The 21,110-nt window shown below is 47.1% G+C and overlaps 1 protein-coding gene across 1 annotated transcript in view; it reads right to left on the reverse strand.

Moving 5' to 3' along the window:
* Positions 1–5,676: 5,676 nt before the first annotated feature.
* Positions 5,677–21,110, reverse strand: part of Ttl (tubulin tyrosine ligase) — a 33,812-nt gene continuing 18,378 nt past the window's right edge. The window contains exons 5-7 of the mRNA XM_013365162.4: positions 20,159–20,428; positions 12,984–13,127; positions 5,677–8,725 (exon numbers count right to left, since the gene is read on the reverse strand). Of these exons, the coding sequence (XP_013220616.3) occupies positions 8,608–8,725; positions 12,984–13,127; positions 20,159–20,428 (532 nt within the window). The 3' untranslated portion in view covers positions 5,677–8,607. The remainder of the gene's footprint in view (positions 8,726–12,983; positions 13,128–20,158; positions 20,429–21,110) is intronic.

Below are 21,110 nucleotides of genomic sequence, written 5' to 3' on the forward strand. Positions count from 1 at the left end.
CTGGGCTGCACGAAATAACCACACAAGAGACACAAATACCTTTTTCTTTGGGGTTGCTGTGACAGCTCCTCTGACCTTAAGGGTCCGCAGAAAGAGAGAGAGAGCACGCGCTGACCCCTTTTATTGAGAGGCTATTCAAATGAGGCAAGGGGTCAGGTTTCAGGAGGCTGAGTATCTTCATGATGTCCACTGTCAGCAGGTTGACTGACACCTGGGTAGGCCACACCCAAGGGCACAGTAAGAGGAGGGGACACACACAAGGCACTTCCATGGAAGATTCTATGGTAAACAGGGCAAGGGGTTATATTACAAAGGAACAGGTGAGCATAGCTTCACCCATGGGGCTGTAGCAAGACACACCCATTTCTGTGACTGAGCGCTTCAGTACCCAGTTGGGGAGTGTAACTCAGTCACCCATAAGGTTGGCCTCCCACATATATTAACTCCATAATTAACATTTTAAGGTTCTGTGAAACTTTTTCAAAGCACCTGTACAATTTATTTAATATATAAGGATATTGTAGCAATAAATAAGGATTCCAGCTTCATTGTGTCCTTACCAGTGCCTAATATTGTCTTTTGATTATTACTTGCTCATGCAGTAATATCTGGTTGTGGTCTTGATTTGCATGACCTAATAACCAGTGATATTAAGCATACTTTCCTCTATTTATTGATTAATATTTTCTTTGGAGATGTGTTTAGATACATGGCCTATTTAATATTGGCTCATATTTTTATTGTGTTGTGATAGTTCTTTGTGTTACGTATGGCTGTCCTTAATAAGCATATTACTTACAAATCTTTTCTCCCATTTTGTGAGGTTTTTTTTTCCTTGATGATGTCAAACTTTCCAAAAAATTTCTAACTTTGATGAAGTGCAGTTTATTTCTAAGAGTTTCATAGTTTAAACTTTAAAGTCTTCAAACCTTTTTGTAGATTGAAAAAGGGATCCACTTCATATCTATTTTCAATTGTCTTTGCACTATTAAAGAATATTCTTTTCCCTGCTGCATTATCTTAGCCCTCTTGTCAAAAATCAATTGACCGTATGTACAAGGGTTTATTTTAGGATTCTCAATTCTATTTCTTTGATCTGTGTATCTGTCCTTATGTCAAAACCACATAATACAGATTAATGGTAGCTTTGTGGTAAAATTTTAAATTAAGTATACATCTTTCAATTTTGTTCTTTTCCCTGTTTTGGCTATTATTGTTCTTTGTAGTAACATGAGTTTTAGTGTTAACTTGTCAATTTCTGCCCTCACCCCAGAAGGAGGAGAAGGGGGAAGGAGGAGGAGGAGGAGGAAGAGAGGGGGAGGAGGAGGAAGAAGAGAGGGGGAGGAGGAGGGGGAAGAGAGGGGGAGGAGGAGGAGGAAGAGAGGGGGAGGAGGAGGAAGAGAGGGGGAGGAGGAGGAGGAAGAGAGGGGGAGGAGGAGGAAGAGAGGGGGAGGAGGAGGAGGAAGAGAGGGGGAGGAGGAGGAAGAGAGGGGGAGGAGGAGGAGGAAGAGAGGGGGAGGAGGAGGAAGAGAGGGGGAGGAGGAGGAGGAAGAGAGGGGGAGGAGGAGGAGGAGAAGCAGCAGCTGAGGTTTTTGATCAAACTAGTTCATTCAATTTGGGGCATATTTCCAACAATAATTTCCTTACAATCCACAAAGATGAAATGTCTTCCATTTATTCAGATATTCCATAACTTTCTTCAAAGATTTTTGTAACTTTTGGTGTACAGATGAATTTTTGACAAATTTATTTCTAAGCACTTAATTGTTTTGGTGATCTGGCAACCTTGATGGACTCATTACTCCATCTAATAGTTTCTGTAGATTCCTTAGGATTTCTATACATAAGATCTTGTTGTTGGCAGACAGTCCACTCTCCCTTTCTGACCTGGACATCAGCCCTCCCTTCCTTTTGTCTAATGGCTCTGCTAGAACCTTTAGTACACTTCTAAATGAGGTGTCAAGAATGGATATTTTTGTTTTCTGCCTGATATTAGGGAGAAAGTTTTCAGTCTTTGACCATTATATAGGATATAGTCTTTGGGTTTTTCCAAAGATGCCCTTTATCAATTCTTTTATTACTTTATTAGGAAAGTTGCATCTTCTGACTCCCGTGTGTTTTTATCAAGGAAGAGTGTTATACATGATTTGAGTGTGTGTGTGTGTGTGTGTGTGTGTGTGTATCGAACCCAGGGGCATGCTACCACTGAACTACATCCCCAGCCCATTTTAATTTTTTTTTTAAAGAAAGAGAGAATTTTAATCTTTTATTTTTTAGTTTTCGGCAGACACAACATCTCTGCTTGTGTGTGGTGCTGAGGATCCAACCCGGGCCGCACGCATGCCAGGAGAGCGCGCTACTGCTTGAGCCATATCCTCAGACCCCCGTTTTAATTTTTTGAGACAGGGTCTCACCAAGTTGCTAACACTGCCCTCAAACTTGTAATTCTTCTGCCTCAGCCTCCCAAATTGCTGGGAATTTCTTTCCCTTTTTTGTAGTGCTGGGGATTGAAGACAAGACCTTGTGCATGCTACAAGCACTCTACCCCTGACCTAATCCCTAGCCCCTGGAAATATTTTTTCTTAAACCCTCTTTTGTCTAATATTAGTAGCTCTATTTGAATTATTGTTTACATGGTATATCTTCTCATATTCTTAATCTGTCAGCCTATTTGTTTTTTAATCTGAAGCATAACTCTTGTAGATAGCATGAAGTTGCATAATTTTTTAAAAACCCATTTTGGTCTAAAAAATAAAAATAAATTTAAGAAATCCACCAGGCATGGTTGTTAGAGTCTGTAAACAAGTTGGGATGGCGCCTAGCATTTTGCCAGGGGGAGTGGTTTGTGAGGTGGCGCCAGCGAGCCATTAAATGTGGAGATTCCTTATTGGTTGACTGCTGTATCTAGTTTATGTTAATTAAGATAAGCTGTGTGGAATGTATAAATACCCTTCCTGTCCTACAATAAATGGCTCCCACTCCTGCTGTATCAATCTACACAAGTTGTTCATCACCACCCCCCCACCACCCCCACCCCCCGCACATGGTGGTACACACCTGTATTCCCAGTGACCTCAGAAGCTGAGGCAGGGGATCAGAAATTCAAGGCCAGCCTCAGCAACTTAGTGTGACTCTCAACAACTTAATGAGAACCTAATTGGGGGTGTAGCTCATGGTAAAGTGCTCCTGGATTCAATCCCCAGTACCCCCTCCTGCAAAATCCACTTTGCCAATCTGTCTTTTGATAATGGTGAATGTTTAATCCATTTGCATTAATGAAATCATTGCTAAGACAGTATTTATCTGCCATTCTGTTGATTCCTATATCTCGTGTCTCCCTCCCCCTTCGTTACTGTCTTTTCTTATATACTTTATACTTTCTATTTAACATTTCAGTTTCCTTATCTTTTTTGACTATAATGTTAGTCTCTTTGTGGTTGATGTGTCTTGGTGTGGCTCTCTCTGAATCTATCCTATTTAGAATTTATGGAGCTTCTTAAATGCATTTTAATTGTGTGTGTGTGTGTGTGTGTGAGAGAGAGAGAGAGAGAGAGAGAGAGAGAGAGAGAGAGAGAGAGAGAGAGAATATCAAAGTTGAGAAGTTTTTGGTCACTATTTCTTCTAATACATTTTTGTTATAAGTGTGTGTGTTTGTGTGTGTGTGTGTGTATGTGTATGCGTGTGTGTTTGGGGAGTACTGGAGATTAAATCCAGGATGCTGTACCACTGAGTTATATCCCTAGTACTTTTTAAAAATTTTTATTTTTTGGTAAGTTGCTGAGACTGGCCTTGAACTTGTGATCCTTATGCCTCAGCCTCCCAGGTCACTGAGACCACAGGCATGTACCACCACACCGGCAGTTAGGCAAGTTCATAATACCCAGGAAAGCATGTTGCAGTCCTTAGTCCTCACTTCCTGCCGTGTACAGACTCAGGGGCACACAAAAATAAAAGCTGAGGGAATACAGTTTTTCCCTGGGCATGCACATAGTCCTATGCCTGCATGTGACCTTCCGTGTTCTTAGAAAAATGTTGAAGCTTTTCAAAACTTCCTATGGACATCTCCTTCCCCAACTTCTCCTCTTTTGGTCAGTTTGCTATTGATCCAATGGTTATAGTTACCTCAGGAAGTTGATGTAAAATAATTGCTGCACTCATTTTCAGCAAGTGTATGCAGGGAAAAGATCGTCACCTGGGCAAGCTCTGAACCCTATCAAATAAAGAAACACCAGGGGGCTTCATGGAAGACCAGAAATGCCAAGCCGTGGCAGTTCTCTGGTAATGGGGCTTCGAGGAGCTCCAGCCTCTTTCTGCCCACTCGATGGCTGCTAGGATGCTGGACTCCTCCGTGGGTTTGTGGCTACTGGCTTCTGAGGCTGCCATGGAGCAGGAAGGGGGATGGAAATGAACAAGTTAAAATGTCACAGCTAAAAGTTAAAAGCTCATGGTTCTTACTGAGAGGCAGCCATTTTTATTAAATAAGTTTTTTTTTTTTTAATTGCTGCTAACCTCTAGTAAATGTCCACACCATGTTGCTGGCGTTCTGTTGCTTTTACGGCAGAGGGAATTTTCAGAGGTTCTTACTCAGCTATTCTGATACAGGACATTGACCTGATGTCCTTTCACATGAATTTTTAAGGAGTTTTGCTGTGACCTTCAAGCTCTCCCACAAAGCATCCCGCCTCACAGGGGTGTGTTTTCCCTGCCTTTAGGGAAAACATCTTCAAAGTTTTATTGCATCTCTGAGGCCAAGGAGAACAGGAGGTTCTTTAAGGAGGGTAAGCTACTGAGAGCAGGTGTGACCAGCTTCTGAGAGGGGTCCTTTAGTGTCTTTGAATGTGTACTCTGGGGCTTCTCAGGATCTGCCTGCCTGGTGCCACGCCTGCTCAACCCTGCGCTTTGTCCGCAGGACCTCTGCTGAGCCCCATGGAGTGTGTCATGTCACATCTGAAACTTCTTTGGAGTAGGGTACCTAAGCCAGGGTTTCTGGCTTGGAAAGACCCTCATCTGTGCTAGAAGTCTGTCTATGGAGTATAAGCAGCCCCTGGGGTGAGCCAGCTGTACCCAGGGAGAGCAAAGCATGCCGCCACATTGCATAAGAAGGGACAAGTTAGTGACTGTTTCCACGTGTGAAACCTTGAGGTGTTTGTGCTTCACAGCCACATAAAGACTTGCCCAAAGTAAAACGCTCAGGAAGGAACCTTGGCCTTCCAGCTCATCATGGAGGTTGCCTCCTTTCAGAAGCCCCTCCAACTCCTCCTGACTGTCCTTCACAACCAGGATCCACACAATACACAAGATGTGTGAAAAGTGGGGAACAGATTTCAGCACTTGAAATGGCTTTGATGCTTCACCCCAGAGCAGTTCTGAAGGACAATTTGTTGGCTAATGTAATGAGCAATGTCCTGGGGTCAGCAGACTATGGCCACATCTGGCTTGGTTGTGTGTGGTCTATGAGCTTAGACTAGTTTTTCTGCTTTTTATAAGTTTGCGGGGAAAACCCAAAGCATATGCAACAGAGACCCCACACAGCTTGCAAAGCCTAGGGATTTGCTAGCTGCTTGTTTATAGGGCAAGTCTACCTTCCCCTGGATTATGGTGTCATGGATTTAAATAGTGAGGGACATCCTAGGACAGCCAACTCTACAGTAAATGACAGACACATGGGGGCAAAAACACTTGGAATATCTTTAATGCACCAGGCATTTTAGACATCCATAAAATCACCTCATTTCAGAAATCATGTCCTCTTAGGTACAGTCTGTGTTCAGGACCAGAGACACATATACTGCTGAGTTCTCGATGGCACCCATGTGCTACATGCGACCCACTTTGGCACCTTGTGCTGGGTAGCAGAGCCACCCCCACCACAGGGCTTCATCCATGCCTGCAGACACCTCAGCTGTTAATGAACACACCTGTGGCTTCATTAACACCTGATGGTTCTGTAGAACCCAGTACACTTCTAGCCCTCCCCGATATCCCATGCATGTGACCATCAGCCTGAGGAGCGTAGTGACACATCATGTCAGCTGGTACATGGGCAGCACCTGCTCCGCTCCATCTGAACACTGAGGCACTTAGATGCTCTTGGTGAAATGGAGCTTATAGTTATCTTAGGAGTAAAGTGTGAGGGAAGAGGCTTTTTTTCTCATAATTAAAACTTCAGCACATATTTAGATTTATAAAGTCACGTGTTTACATTTCCCCACCAAGGATTCATGCACTGTTGACGTGAATGAAAGCATGTTTGAATTTCCAAATGCTGTGATGGAAGCAAACAGAACCTGCTTAGACAACACAGGCTTGTGCCATGAATACATCAGTGTCTGACTGTTCTGAAAGAAATGCTCATTTCCAAAATGAATTTTCTAAGAAGCCTTGTGTGATTCTTCCAAGCTAATCATGTTTTTCTCCTTCCTCCTCAAGCAGTGGCTCCACGCATCTCAAGACATCTTGCTGCCTGAGGCTCTGACGGAATTGGCCAAGGGGGGGCAGCATTCTCTGCCAGCTCCCAGGTGTCTCCAGCATGAGAACCCTGGTGCTCTTCTGGTTCTCATTCATCCTCATGACAAGCCCTGATCCTCGGGTCGGGCTGCAGTCTCTTCCATGAGATAAGAAACTAAGGCACAGAAAGGTAACAGGCTCAATGGACACTGTGCGATCAACGACAGAGCCAAGGTCGGCATCAACGTGTCCTAATAAGCAGCGCCGCCTTCCCAGCGTCTGGACTAAGGAACAAAGCCAATGGGGAGCCAGGTGTGTGGCCTTCTGTGCCAAGGATGGCATGGAGGGACATGGGGCAGCTCTGAGCCAACCTCCCACCGGATGCAGAAGAGATACATAAAAGAGATCCGTATCTGAAACCCTGTGAGGGACCCACCACAGGACCTCTTTTACCTAAAGCCTCACCTCCCTCAAATGCATGTGTGAATTCAGGTTTCTTAGAAGCCGTGCCGGGAGTCACACTCCTCCTGACAGCTGATCCCTTAGCTCCCTCATGGCAAGAGCTGCAGAACTCTCCCGTGCCCCTGACTTGAGTCCCAGTGCATACAAAACCTCCACAGTCCTGTAGACCTGCCAGGGCCCCAGCACCCTCCACTTTCTAAGTGGACATGCATCTTCTCTCTGCCTTCTCAGAACTCCCAGACACCAGCCCCTCGGCTGCCTCACCACTGGCTGTGTGAATTCACTCTGGATGCAAACTTCATTCTCCATGTTCCAGGTGACCAGGAGGACTTTCACTTTGTAATTCCAAATCACCAGCTGAGCGGAGCCAAGCCAGCTGGGAGGCAACTTCAATGTATCACCTTCCCGTCCCACACCCACTGCTACACCTATGAAATCAGTCTTAATCACTATTCCTTTTTTGTCGCCATAAGCGCCCACATCTCATCATACCTGAGGAGGCGAGATTATTCCTTCTCCTTCTTAAAGTCATCTGACTACAGAAACTGCCAAGTAACAATGAATAATGGAAGACAGCACGCCCCAGGAAAGCTTTCCACACATCTGCTGTGACTTCCCAAATACTCTAAGCTCACACTGAACACAAAGGACGTCTTGCTCCCACTGTCAATCGACCCATTACTTGGAAACCACATCTGAATGAACCTGTTTGTAGAGGCCTCCCAGATGCTGTGTCCAGCTCTAAACCACACTTCACCCATCTGCAGGACAGATGCTCAGAAACTGTCCCTGCAGCTCCAGGGACTGCTTGGAGCACAGGAGAACATAAGAGGGACTGCCACCTCCCTCTGGCCAGGGCCACCTGGAGAGTGGAACTCTCCCTTCTCCAACCCTTGGAGAGGCTTTACAAAGGTTAAAAAAGAAAACAGAGTGAAGGAAAGGGAACTCAGCAAATGTGCATCTAGAATTCTCGTTAAACAATGATAAGTGAGAACCATGTCCAAAGACCCCGTCCACCCACCCCACCTATTAAGTAAAGCACGATATGTTTTTCCTCTCATGCTTATTTGATGCTTACAGGATTGGCAGACTGGCTGCTTTGTTTCTAAAACATGCAGAGAGCAGACTGGCAGCAGTCTATGCTGTTCGGTGCCTAATCCCAGGACCCCCGATTGGCACGCCACCAGGAAGGGGGCGAGAAAATGGCCTCCCTGAGACACTATGCACAGCCGCAAAACTAAGGACAGTTGGTGCATGCGTGTCCAGAGTTTAGTGGGGCGGAACGAGGTGGAGGAGATGAGCAGGGAGCACACGGGCTACCTCCAGAAAGCAGGAAGGGCCACTGTGTCCCAGCACAGCGGGCTGCAGCAATGCTCAGAGCTCAGGCCACCGCAGGTGGAAGGACCCCACGGAGGCCGCAGCGCCTGCCATCCCGGGAGGAGAGGCTCTGTGCCCAGGGCCAAGTACGGAAAGACCTGCAAAGAAGAGCACACTCAACAGCCAGATACCGATGGTGCCCCCTCGGAAGGCTGGCCTGCTCCTCCCTCGGGGACATCTGCTCAGGTCCCGAAAGCCTCCGCGGCTCTGTGGAGCGCTCCGCTTGGGCAGCACCCTGAGCAGCCCGTGGGGGCTCTCCGGAGTAGCCTTCTCTTATCACGCCCGTGCCAGGGCTCTCTCTTCCCATCTCCATCCTGTCCTTCACAGCTTGATGAAAGCGGCCGGCTGAGGCTGAGGCTGTTGTTCCACGTCTGGGGGCGGGAAGACGCTGGATATGGCTATGTCCACGATGCCCTGGCACAGTTCTGCGTAGAGCTTCCTGGAACGAGTTTCAGAAACGTCACTGAGGATGTTCATCAATGTGCAAGGGAAAAACAAAGGCTTCTCTCGTGGTTTGTTTTTTTTTTTTTTAAACCAAGCTCTGCCCTAGAAATCCCATCCCATGACCATCATTATAAAATTAGCTTCCGCCACATAGACAAATAACTCAGGAGGCAGCGCATGCAGGCAAAGAATTCTCTCAAAAGCTGTGTGTGCCTATAATCCCAGTTGCGCAGCAGGCTGAGGCAGGAGGATCACAAGTTCAAACACAGCCTCAGTAATCTACGGAGGTCCTAAGCAACTCAGTGGGATCCTGTCTGTTAAAAAAAAAAATACAAAAAAGGGCTGGGATGTGGCTCAGCATTAAGTGTCCCTGAGTTCTCCCAATGCCAAAAAAAAAAAAAAAAAGAAAGAAAGTAATGAATTATCTCAACAAATAGCTTCTTTTTCTTTTTCTTTGTAGTTGTAGATGGACAGTATGCCTTTATTTTACTTGTTTATTTTTAAGTGGCGCTAAGGATTGAACCCTGTGCTACACACATGGCAGGCAAATGCTCTGCCATTGATCTACAGCTCCAAAGACCCGCTGGGTAAACCAATCAGACAACTCCTGTTCCAACCACAGGGAAGACAGGCAATTTCAACAGCATGAGAGCCATCTGCCCTTCCAGGAGAGGACCCACCTCAGCTTCCCCTTCTCCTCCTCTTCCTTGGTGAACAAGTGAACAGGCATTGAAAAGACACTTCTTTCAGCACAAGAACAAGACCTCAGGGCCCTGGCTCCTACCTCAGGGAGGAGGCTCGGGTAGCCTCCAGACCCAGCTCACGGGTAAGACCCCACCCTATGCAAAACCATGTACCAAAAAGACAGCATCTGGGCTGGGGTTGTGGCTCAGTGGTAGAGCGCTTGCCTCACATGTGTGAAGCACTTGGTTTGATTCTCAGCACTACATACAGATAAATGAATGCAATAAAAGTCCATCAACAACTAAAAAAAAAATTTTTTAAAGACAACATCTGTTCACTTTTCTATTGCTATACTTGAAATATACTCATAATACTATAACCTGGGTAGCATCTGTCTCCTTCCTCAAGTGGACTTCCTTGGGGACACTCTTCTTTACCTGTCCCGAGACCCTGCCACTCCCACCAAGACCGAGCAGAGGGACTCCAGCAGAAATGGAGTGGCAGCTGGGGAGCCAGGGAGAAGAGCCCAGAAAAGACAGAGCACTGATGCAAGCTGTGAGGCCTGGGGCCCTGCTCCGCACGGCTCTTCAGGGAAGCAGCAAGTCTCCACTGGAACACAGGGCTGCTGTGGTGGGCAGGACGTGGGAGCACTGCCTCACACTGCCTCACACTCTGGGTTAACTGGGGAGAAGTTGCTGTTCCTCCACCCTCCCCTTTGGGTGTCGAGAGCCATCTGTGGACTATGTGTAGACCAAACAGGCATCACAGCCAGGAAATAGGAAAATCTGGTATTATAGGACTTAACAGCGGCAATACTGCTTAAAGATGGCCCAGACACTCAGCTCTGCCAGGTCCCACACAGATGGATGGGGTGACCTGCTGGAGCCCCATAGCCTGTCAGGGATGGGTGTAGCCTGCCAAGATGCCCATCAACCTGCTGACTGCAAAACCTCATGAAGCAAGACTCCACCCCTGAAACCTCATCCCTGCCTTTGACATACCCCCTTACACCACCGGAGCCATTTTCTAGTTGTTCAGCTCCAGCTCCTATGAGGGCTGGACCTATCAGGGCCTCCATGCCTCTTAAAACTGTAATTCTCACTTTGTTTTTTATTTCTTCACTAAGTATTTCAGACTTTATTTTCTCAGGTGGCTTACCCTTTCCTGAGCAGGAAAAATTACCAAGCAAGGTGCTGGACGCCTTGGGATAACAGGGCATCCATCCTTAACTCCTCATGCAGTAAAAGAGGCACACTAGCCTTCCAGTACCGCTGCCCGGGCCCTGCTCAAGGGTTTTCACCCTATAGGCGGGAACTGCTTCATTAATATCCAAATAAGCTTCAAGAATAAACCAAAACAGAATCACTCCCCCTCCACACGGCAGGGTCCCCTTCTTTGTTTTCTACACATTATACTTATACGTCTGACTGCATTCTACATCCTGTTCCCTGACCCACCACCAAGATGCAATGGCACCCTTGACTTCAGTACACACTATGGCACTCAGAGGCCCCATCTGGATACTCTCAAAGCTCTCCATAGAGAGCCCACTCCACTGCCCCCATCTCCGCTGATGTGTAAGGATGGGCCAAACATAAGTAAATCTCCCACCAAAGCCACTAGGTAGTAGAAAGGTGATATTATGATGTCTGTACTGCAATTACTAACTCGCGGAGGAGCAGTGCTAACCAGGAACACGTGTCTGTTCATCCAACCAACGCTTATAGAGAACTGAGTGCCCGGCAGTGCTGGGCTCCAAAACTGAGTGACAACAAGAACCCAGGCCAGCCCCTCATGGTCTACGCCACCTAGAAAGGAACAGAAGCTAGTCAATTGCCACATGAAGGAGATTACTGAGACTCTGGCTGGAGGATATTGGGATTGCCCAGGGATGGCTCCTTGAGATGCCATTTTGGCAGAGAAGGAGCCGGTCATGGTGAGACTGATGGTGGCGGAGGGGCTCTACATAGGGATTATAGCCAGCACACAGGCCCCCAAAGCTGGACACTGGGCAGCAGCCCTCAGGATGGAGGGCGGGGTCTGGTTCCAATCTCAAGTGCAACCCAAGATCTGGCTTCCATGTTCCCACTCTGGCTGCACTGAGGAGGGTGTATCTTATGGCGCAGTGCAGAAGTGCAGACCCAGGGGGCTCTTCGGAACAGCCTCCGTGGTGATGGGAGATGACCTGCCAGAGCGTCAGTACTGGTGGCAGAGGAAGGCAGAGGACAGGGAGGTGGGAGGCAGAGCCCATGGCTCAGGTGCCGGCAGGGGAGGAAGGTTCTGTGTCCACCTCCCACTTAGACCGTGGGGACAGGGTGGTGGCCTTCCAGCCCCAGAGGCTGGGTAGTGTGTGGAGAGGAGGGCGAAGGGGCTGCCGACGGCATCCTCCCAGGATCCTCCCAGGAATGAAGAGCTGAGACAATCTGTGTGGGAGGAGCCAGGCAGCAAGATGAGGGAGTAGGAAGGGCAAGAGGAGGGAGGGCAGCGCAGAGCATGGAACAGGGCGACTCTGACAGAAGGACACAGGAGTCGCAGGGCCCACTACCGCGGAGGTGGAGAAGGGGAGCATGAAGACCTTCTGCTCCCACCCCCAGGGGACCTCAGTTCCCACTGGGCCTTCGGCTCAGTCACACCCCTTGACCCTCCTCCTCGCTCTCGTCCTGGTGGTACCTGTACCTGGCCCCTCACCTTGTCCACAGCTCCTCTCCAACAGGGCCAGGGCCTCTGCTCCCTCGCCAGGGTGTGTGACCTAGGGAGCCTGTGTCAGCTGCAGGGAGTGACAGGTAGGTGGAACCACACCTGTTAGTCATCAGGCAGGTGACCAAGGCTAGCCCTTAAACCACAAATGGTTCACGCTGCTCGTTGGAAAATCACCTCCATTTCCCCAACAGGGGACACGGAGCCATGAGAGGGTCCTACTGGCATGAAAGCGGGTCTTCAGAGGCATCAGGACTGCGGGGGATTCTGTCTCCTTGACCTGCCCCATACCTGAGTCCTTCCACAGAAGGTCCCAACATGCTTCCCACCTCCACCTTTCACCCCTCCACACACAGCATAAGTACTGCAGCTGCTGCTGCGGGAAAGAACGGGAGACCCTGGGCAGCTTCTGTCCACCTGAGCATCTCACAGACCTGCCCGGAGCCCAGCACAGGGCACTGTCCCCCTGGACGCCGCCTCCCGTCTGCAAGCCGTCCCCATGCCCTCTGGGGGCCCGACACTCTCTCCTTGTGTGCCAGCTCCTGCTCCATGGTGTCCAGGTGCCTTCTCAGACGACTTCCTGTCTCCCCTCCTGGCAGGATCCTGCCCATGCCACCTGCCACATGAGGGGGTCTCTCTGCCACTATTAGTTTTGCTGCAAGCTCTCGTGGAATCTGCCACCCACCTGGCAACCACATGAGGAAATGGGCAAGCAAATGGCACAGCTAAGCCCCCCATCAGCCAGCTCCTCTCCAAGACCCCTGTCTGCATGGCACACCCTGGGGCAGCAGCAAAGGGTCAGTATGAACCTTCAGTCAAACTATCCCAAGTGCACGGCCACCCAGCCCTCCCCAGCACACCCTCAGGCTTACTGAGCACAAGCAGGGGCACCGTTGACCTCGATGAGCCAGACCTTCAGCTCCTCGTCCACCATGAAGTCGAAGCCAAAGAGCTGGAAGCTCTGGTAGGGCAGGTGTTTGGTGCTGATGGCTGGCTCCACACTCAGGAGGCAGCTCCTGCAGGGAGAGGAGGGGAGCTTGCTGAGCGGCGGGTGGGTACGTGGAGGAGTGACTGTCAGCTGCATATGAACATCAGCTTCAACCGAACCCTCCCTTCAACACTGACCCAAGAGGTCACCCAGAGCAGGCTACTCAGCAGGCAGGTTGCTGGAATCTGCACCCATGTTCTCCAGGCAAAGGCCGCTGTCCCAGGCCTGGTAGGCAGCTTAGCACAAGGCACTGATGCCTCTGTGACTGCAGATGCCACCAACTGGGGGCTGCCGCCACATGTGTCCTGTACTTCCATCTGTAAAATATGAATCTCCTTTGTTGGAGAGCAACATTTGCAGAAAGAAGGCTGGCCTCATTCATTTCTTTTGCTAGCTCTGGTTCTACAGCCCAATTATTGCTACTAAAGGATTTCAGAGCTGTCCACATTAACACTAAATGCTGAGATACAGCACTGAGTTACTATCAGCATCAACTACTATTTGAAAATACTAATGGATTTCAGAGACTCAGAAAGAAGTTGAAAGTGAATCGCAGGAACATGAGTCTGCAGTCAGGTTATAATGTGGGACAAGTTCTTTTACATTTTTGTTGTCATTGCTGTGGTATCAGGGACTGAACCCCAGGGCACTCGACCACTGGGTTCCATGCCCAGCCCTTTTTATCTTTCATTTTGAGGCAGGATCTTGCTCAGTTGCCCAGGTTGGCCTTGAATTTGCAATCCTCCTGCCTCAGCCTCCTGAGTCGCTGGGATCACAGGTGTGTGCTACTACACCTGGTATGTTCTTAACCTTTCTAAGCCAAACGTTGATTTCCTTACCTACGACGTAAGGAAAATACCACCTACACCTACTGTTGAGAGTTCACTGAGATAATGCTCTAAGGAACCTGGCCCAACTCTGGTACCTACAATCCACTTAATAAACGTTGCTCTTAAGAACAGCACATTTCATTCACTCACCAATGGTAACAATAACACATTTATTATTTCTAGATGACACCATCCTCTAGTACAAACATCCCAGGAACCTTCGGCTGTTCTGTTTTATGAAGATCTTTCTGACTTTTCCCTCCGCTGGATGTGGCAAATGTTTACCCTAGTAAATAAAATGTGACTCTGGTATCACCAGAGACGACCGTCCTTCCATCAGCTGTAGGTTTAGAAGGGAAGGGGCTTCCTTGTGACCAACTTTACGATACACCCTCCCACGACTTCAAGAGGAACTGAGGCCTTGAACGTAGGCCAGGTCTTATCCCCAGCCCTCCTCCAACAGCCACCCCCAATTTCTATCTTCTTTTATTTCTTTCTCACCCAAAGAGAAAACTGTTTCTACAGATGTTTAAACATTTGAAATCCATTTTGGGAAGGTTAGCCATCCACTCTTTTTCTTTTTTTTTCCCCCTTTTCCTGGTACAAGGGATTGAACCAGAGGGGCTTAACCACTGAGCCACATCCCAGCCGTTTTTAAGTTTTATTTTGAGACAGGGTCTTGCTAAATTGCTCAGGGCCTCGCTAAGCTGCTGAGGCTGGCTTTGAACTTGTGAACCTCTTGCCTCAGCTCCAGAGTCATTGGTATCACAGGCATGGGCCACCACGCCCCAGCCATGAATTTTTAACCCAGGCTGGCAGATCGCACATCACATTTTAAAACATAATGGCCGGGGCACGATGGGGCACACTCACTGTCCCAGCTATTGGGGAGGCCTAGGCTGGAGGATCAGTTAACCTGGGAGTTTTGAGACCAGCCTGGGCAACACAGTGAGAGGCTGCTTCAAAACACATCTTATCTCTGCTCTAGGAGAGAAGACCCAAAGATATTTTAATGAAAATAGCCTTTAAAATGTTATAATTAAGAAAAGTTCAATAGATGAGAGAGAACAACAATTGAGAAGCATAAAAAGTAAAAACAGTATTACACTCTCCAAGGAAAGGAAAAACGGAGCCAGAGCCAAACCAAAGCGAAACCTTGGGCTTCATCTGCTGGGAGCTCCAGATGGATGGTTGGTGAAGTGCAGTTTTTCATCCTCAGACTCTGCATCATTTTTTGGCTAGAGTGGGCAGGCAGGGGAGGGTGACTAAGGAGAGAACCTGAGAGTGGTGCAGGGGATGCTGCGCAGCATGCAGGTGGGGGGCAGCCAGGGGGACGGGGAGCGGGGTGGGGTGGGGTGGGAATGCTGTTCAGAGCACCTGGGAGCAGCACTCCCTGAAAAGCAGGAGCAGCCAGGAAGGGCCCTGTGCTTCCACACACCCCCTGACTAAACAGGAATCCTTCCCCCTGCACAGCTTATTTATCTGGTATCCGAATTTTAATCATCTATAATCCCTGGGGAAAAAAATGGGACTCCAAGCCCTGAATTCCTCTGCGGTACTCTGTAAGAAGACATCAAGGGAAGTCTCGGGCACTGCGACAGGGCGGCAATGACAAGGCAGATGAACAGACTAAAATATAAGGGAGACCCCAGAACAGACCCTGCGGCAACTGGCCCTGACTGGTAACTCAGGGCAATGGCAGGGACAAATGGTCTTGGCTCCCTAAGATATCCTTGTGGAAAAGTAAGAAGCCTAATATAGAAAAATCCCAGGGAGATTGTAGGTCTAAAATATAAGAAGTCAAACCCAGAGGCCTGTCAGTTATAGAGGGATAAACTCTGGGATATTCACATGGTGGAATATTACACAGCAGTAAAGAAGGACCAACTACTGCTCTGTGCAGCAGTGTGGGCAACACCACACCACAGGCTACATATAGTCTCTATTGCATAACAGAGTCAAACACCAATGAGCAATACAGAGACCATGTAGCACTCCATTCACATAAGGTTTAAGAACAAGCAAAAAGGAACTTATGGTGACAAAAGTCAGCTATCTTTGGCAGAGAGTACATTTTTTAAGGGGGTTCAGAGGTGCTATAAATGATTTAGATCTTAATTTGCATCATGGTTCAGAAAGTGTGTGCATAATTAAAAACTTACAAATAGCACACTTCATTCATGTTAAACTTCGTTTAAAAAATTCCTTGACTGGATTTAATAAACATTTGTAATAAATTAGTACTAAAAAATTATTTTGAGACATATTAAGAACTAGACCAAGAGGAAAAAAAATAGATACATACCTAGACATCAGGGGCAGGCAGATGTTTTTTACAAAGGACCCAATAGTAAATATCTTAGGTTTTGCAGGCTACATATAGTCTCTGTTGCATAAGCTTTTCTGTATCCTTTTTCTTCCTCTCTTTTACAATCCTTAAAGTTTTTATTTATTTATGTGGCACTTGGGATAAAATCCAGAGCTGCTCTACCACTGTGCTGTACCCACAACCCTTTTTATTTTTTATTTTGAGACAGAGTCTTACTAAGTTGCTAGGTTGTCCTGGAACTTGCCATCCATCTGCCTCGTGTAGCTGGGATTATAGGTATGCACCATCCTGCCTGACTACACCATTTAAAAAATAATTCAAAAAACATTCTTAGCTCATAGACCTTAAGAAAATAGGCATTTAGCCAGGTCCAGCCCCCAGGGCACAGGCACTAGCCAGGGGTAGTCCAGATTTTGTAGTTATCAGACAAGGATGTTAAAGAATTGCCAATGACAAATTCAAGAAAATAAGAGAGAAGTGGGAGCATCTCATGAGAACTGTAGCTTGAAAGAAAAGAAGCAAATGCAAACCTTAGAACTAAGCCCAAAAACGAGAGGCGTGAACTCAACAGGGGAGACTAACAGCAGATTCCGAAAGCTTTTAACTCTTTAAAATGTCTTGACAGGTTTTGATAGCAAACAAAGATTGGGAGAAAAGCAGGAGTGGGACCCTCAGGAGAGAAAGTGGCACAGGAAAGCCACAGGAGTGAGATGCCAGAGCAGGAACAGGAACAGGAAAACCACACATGGGTCTCAGCAAAATCCGTAAAAATCAGCAAAGAGGAAACACAAAAGCAGAAAGACGGCGACAAGAGCAGCACTGTGCTTCCTGCTGGCTTCTCAGAAGAAGGATCAAAGCCAAGTGACAATGACATGCCACCTTCAAACTGGACATGGATTTCCAGAGAAAAATCTCCTCAAACAACAGACGAAAGATAGCATCATCATAACAACTGAGATAATCCATCACAAGCAGACCTTACTTTTTAAGTGCTAAAACAACCAGGCACAATGGCACACGCCTGTAATCCTAGCAACTTAGGAGGCTGAGGCATGAGGTGAAAGAACCATCAAGGCTTGCCGTGGGAAAAAATGCCCATTTATTGAGGAACAGCTCTGCATATTTATAGAGCCGGGGGTGGTTTGATAGTTGGCATGGGGTGCTTTTTTATTGGTGACTAAGGATCAGGTGAGCAACAGGACTAGTCTGATTGGTGGGTAAGGATCAGGTGAGCCAGCAGGGCTAATCTGATTGGTGGGTAAGGATCATGTGAGCCAGCAGGGCTCACCATTGGACGGCTCTTCTTGGGGGATGGGGAAGTTAGTCTTTGGAGCCAGGGCGACTCCCAACATGAGGACCACAAGTTCAAGGCCAGCCTCAGCAACTTAGCCAGACCCTGTCTCAAAAATAGACAGGGTGGGGGTGTGGCTCAGTGGTAAAGCACCCCTGGGTTCAAGCCCAGCACCTAAAAAAAATTAATATGTATGTATGTGTGTGATACTGATGAACACCCAGTGCTCCTCCCAGTGTCTTAGCCCCTGCCTCTCGGCCAGAGGAAACTGCGGCCCTCATTGACTTTGCTCTGCATTCCTGGTTTCTCCTCCTGCTTCCGCCAGACCCGCACAGTCCTCTACATAATGCAGCAGTCCTCTGCTCAATGCATGCTCTTCAGCTCGTTCCAAAGGGATCAGTCTATGTGCATCTTGCACCCAGCTTGTACTTCTGGCTTCACATTATGTTTGTGTAAATCTCATAAAAATATCCTTCAGGAATAAGCTGAAATAAACACATTCTCAGATGATGGGAAACTAGGATTTATCACCAGCAAAACTGCTTCAAAAGTCTGAAGGAAAATTATGTCAGAGAAGAATTCAGAACTGAAGGAAGAGCAAAAGAAATGGGAAGAGTCTGAGGACACAGAAAAGAATATTTCCTTCTCTTATCTGGATTTATATATAGTTTCACTTATATAAAAATTCAACCTGAAAATCTAACACGTCTGGAAATACATATAACTGTTGATAGCAAATAACATGCGCAGTAGATTTTAGTAAAGCAGATGTAAAAAACGTGAAAATCACAATAGAGGGCAGAGTTACTAAATTGGAAGTTTATTTGAAGTGGTGAATTACTGATTCTAGAAAGGCTGTGAAATATTAGGTTTGTAGTTAATCCTTAAATCAGCCACTAAACAAGACAAAACAAAACAAAAAACCAAAGAGAGACAGCCAGCCAGGCATGCTGACACACGCCTGTGATCCCAGTGGCTCGGGAGGCTGAGGCAGAAGGATCACAAGTTCAAAGGCCACCTCAGCAACTCAGCAAGACCCTGTCTCTGAATAAAAAATAAAGAGGGGAATGTGGCTCAGTGGTTAAGCATCCCTGGGGTCAACTCCTGGTACAGAAGAGGGAGACAGACAGCCAAACACTCAGCAGAAAAATTAAAATGAAATTTTAAAATCACATACAAATAATTCAAAAGAAAGCAGGAAAAGGAGAGGTTAAAAAAAGACAAGACAAACAGACAACAGGTGATAAGATGATAGATGTGCTCCCAACCAAATCAATAATTACATTGTTTCAAAGGTGTCAACTAATTAAAAGAGTATTATATTAGAGTAAGATTAAAAAAAAAAAAAAAGCAGCCAGGTGCAAGTTCAAATCCAGCCTCAGCATCAGTGAGGCACTAAGCAATTCAGTGAGACCCTGTCTCAAAATAAAATACAACATAGGGCTGGGGATGTGGCTCAGTGGTCAAGTGTCCCAGAGTTCAATCCTTGGTACCAAAAAAAAAAAAAAAAAAAAAAGATTGAAAACTCGACCATATATAGAAAATAAAGGTAAAAATAAAGGAGTGAGATGAAACACACCACGGAAACATGAATCAGAAGAAAGCAGGAGGCCGTGACCCAAATCAGAGGAATAAACAAGGACCCCCGGAGACACAGACAGTTACACACTGACACATGGCCAGTTCAAAAAGGGACAGTCCTAAACACAGGTGCACCTAACAACAGAGCCCAAGACAGATGAAGAAAACCCAGAACAGTTGAAAGGAGGTACCAGCCAACCCAGGACGCCAACACTCCTGCTTGCGACGAGGATCGGAACAGGCAGGGCAGTCAGCAAGGAAGGGGGACTCAGGTGACATCCTCAGCTTCGACCCGACAGGTGGGCGCTGGGGAACTCACCCAGGGACAGCACCGTGCGCCTCTCAGTGCACTGTGACCGGCCACACTCTGGGCCACAGAACCGATCTCAACAAAATTTTAAAAAATGAAACCATATTTCAGGTATGTCCCTGTGACCATAATGGAATTACTAGGGAATCCTCAAATATTTGGATATTAAGACAAAATTTTTTAAGTCCCACGTGAGTCAAGGATGAAGTCACAGGGGAAATTTAAAAATATTTCAGTACAAATAATAGAATAAGAACAGAACATCAGTAGGATGCAGCTAATGCAGAAGCTGGAAGAAAACTGTAGGCACCAAATGGTGGTGGTTGTTTTTTTAAAAAGAAATCTCTCCATTCAATGATCTAAACATTCACCTTAAGAAACAAAAGAAGAGGAAATTAATTCCCCCCTGAGAAGCCAAAATGAAAAAGCATAGATCAAAGAAATTGGAAAAAAATAGAGAAAAATCCATAAAGTCAAAAGCTATTTTTTTGAAAAGTTTAACCCTCTAGCCAATCCCTCCAAGTAGAGAGGAAATATAAATGATCAATATCTGGAGTGAAAAAAGGGACATCATCACAGGTCCTACAGGTATTAAAATGAAAATTATCATCACCAATGACTTTTGCCCATAAATTAGACGACCTAAGTGGAACAATTCTTTCAGCAGCATGAACACTCAAGGCTGCTGGGAAAAAACTGAGAAGGTGCGGGGCGTTACCTTATGATATGTTTGATCTGTTGTAAGATACTGCTCTCCAAGGTGATGTTCAGAGCACTCGTCAGGTACTGGTTGAACTCCTCGAAGAACATCTCGTTCCCTTCCTCGTACTTGCCGTAATTCTTGGAGTACTCCTTCTGAATGCAGTGGTTGGTCAAGTGGCAGGTCTTGTCTTGGAAGTCGTCAACGTGATACGGCTCGGACGCAGTGCGGAGCACACCCTCCCGGTAGAGGTAGATGTTATACTCGTGGTCCACCAAGACCCAGCTTCTGCAATCAACACAAGCACTGTTACCCGGGTTCCGCTCAGCCTCTCACGCAGTAGGTGCACACAGCATTTGGAGCAAAACCATAGGCATCGGCTATCTCTCTATGGTGTGTGAGGTGGGCAAGTGGGAGCAAGGTGGGTTCTGGGGTTATATAAGGCAAACTGTGAGTTAGCCACATGGTGGGTCATCACCATCAATGACGACGTGGAGACTTGAATCCATTAAAAAGACAGCATTTTGCAAAGATCTGGGTAGATTTTGAGGATACCCTATAAAGCCTTGCTTTGCCCCTTCGGTGTCTGCAGAGGACCAGGGCTCCTCAGGAAGCTGATCCAACTCCGGCTGATGTCTGAGAAGCAGCAAGTCATTGTGAAGGCCTCAGGGAGACAAGAGCTGAGGGCAAGGTCAAGGGCAAGCTGGGGAGAGTCCGTTTAGCTCTAGAAAGCACCACATCAATTCTTCCTGCATGACAGGCCCTTGCTCAGAAACTGAGAATCCAGAAACCTGAGGCAGGTATGCGCATGACATTCGTAAAAAGCATGACACCAATAATGAAGTGGGGGCCAACGGCTTGGCAGGGTCACAGTGCATATGTGTCTGGATTGTGGGTCCCACTTACCTCTCTCAGCTTCCTCCACAAGGAGGCCTCGTGCACTTATACTCCTCTCTGCACCCACAAGCCC

This window comes from Ictidomys tridecemlineatus, chromosome 12 (assembly GCF_052094955.1).
Source record: "Ictidomys tridecemlineatus isolate mIctTri1 chromosome 12, mIctTri1.hap1, whole genome shotgun sequence".
NCBI lineage: Eukaryota > Metazoa > Chordata > Mammalia > Rodentia > Sciuridae > Ictidomys > Ictidomys tridecemlineatus.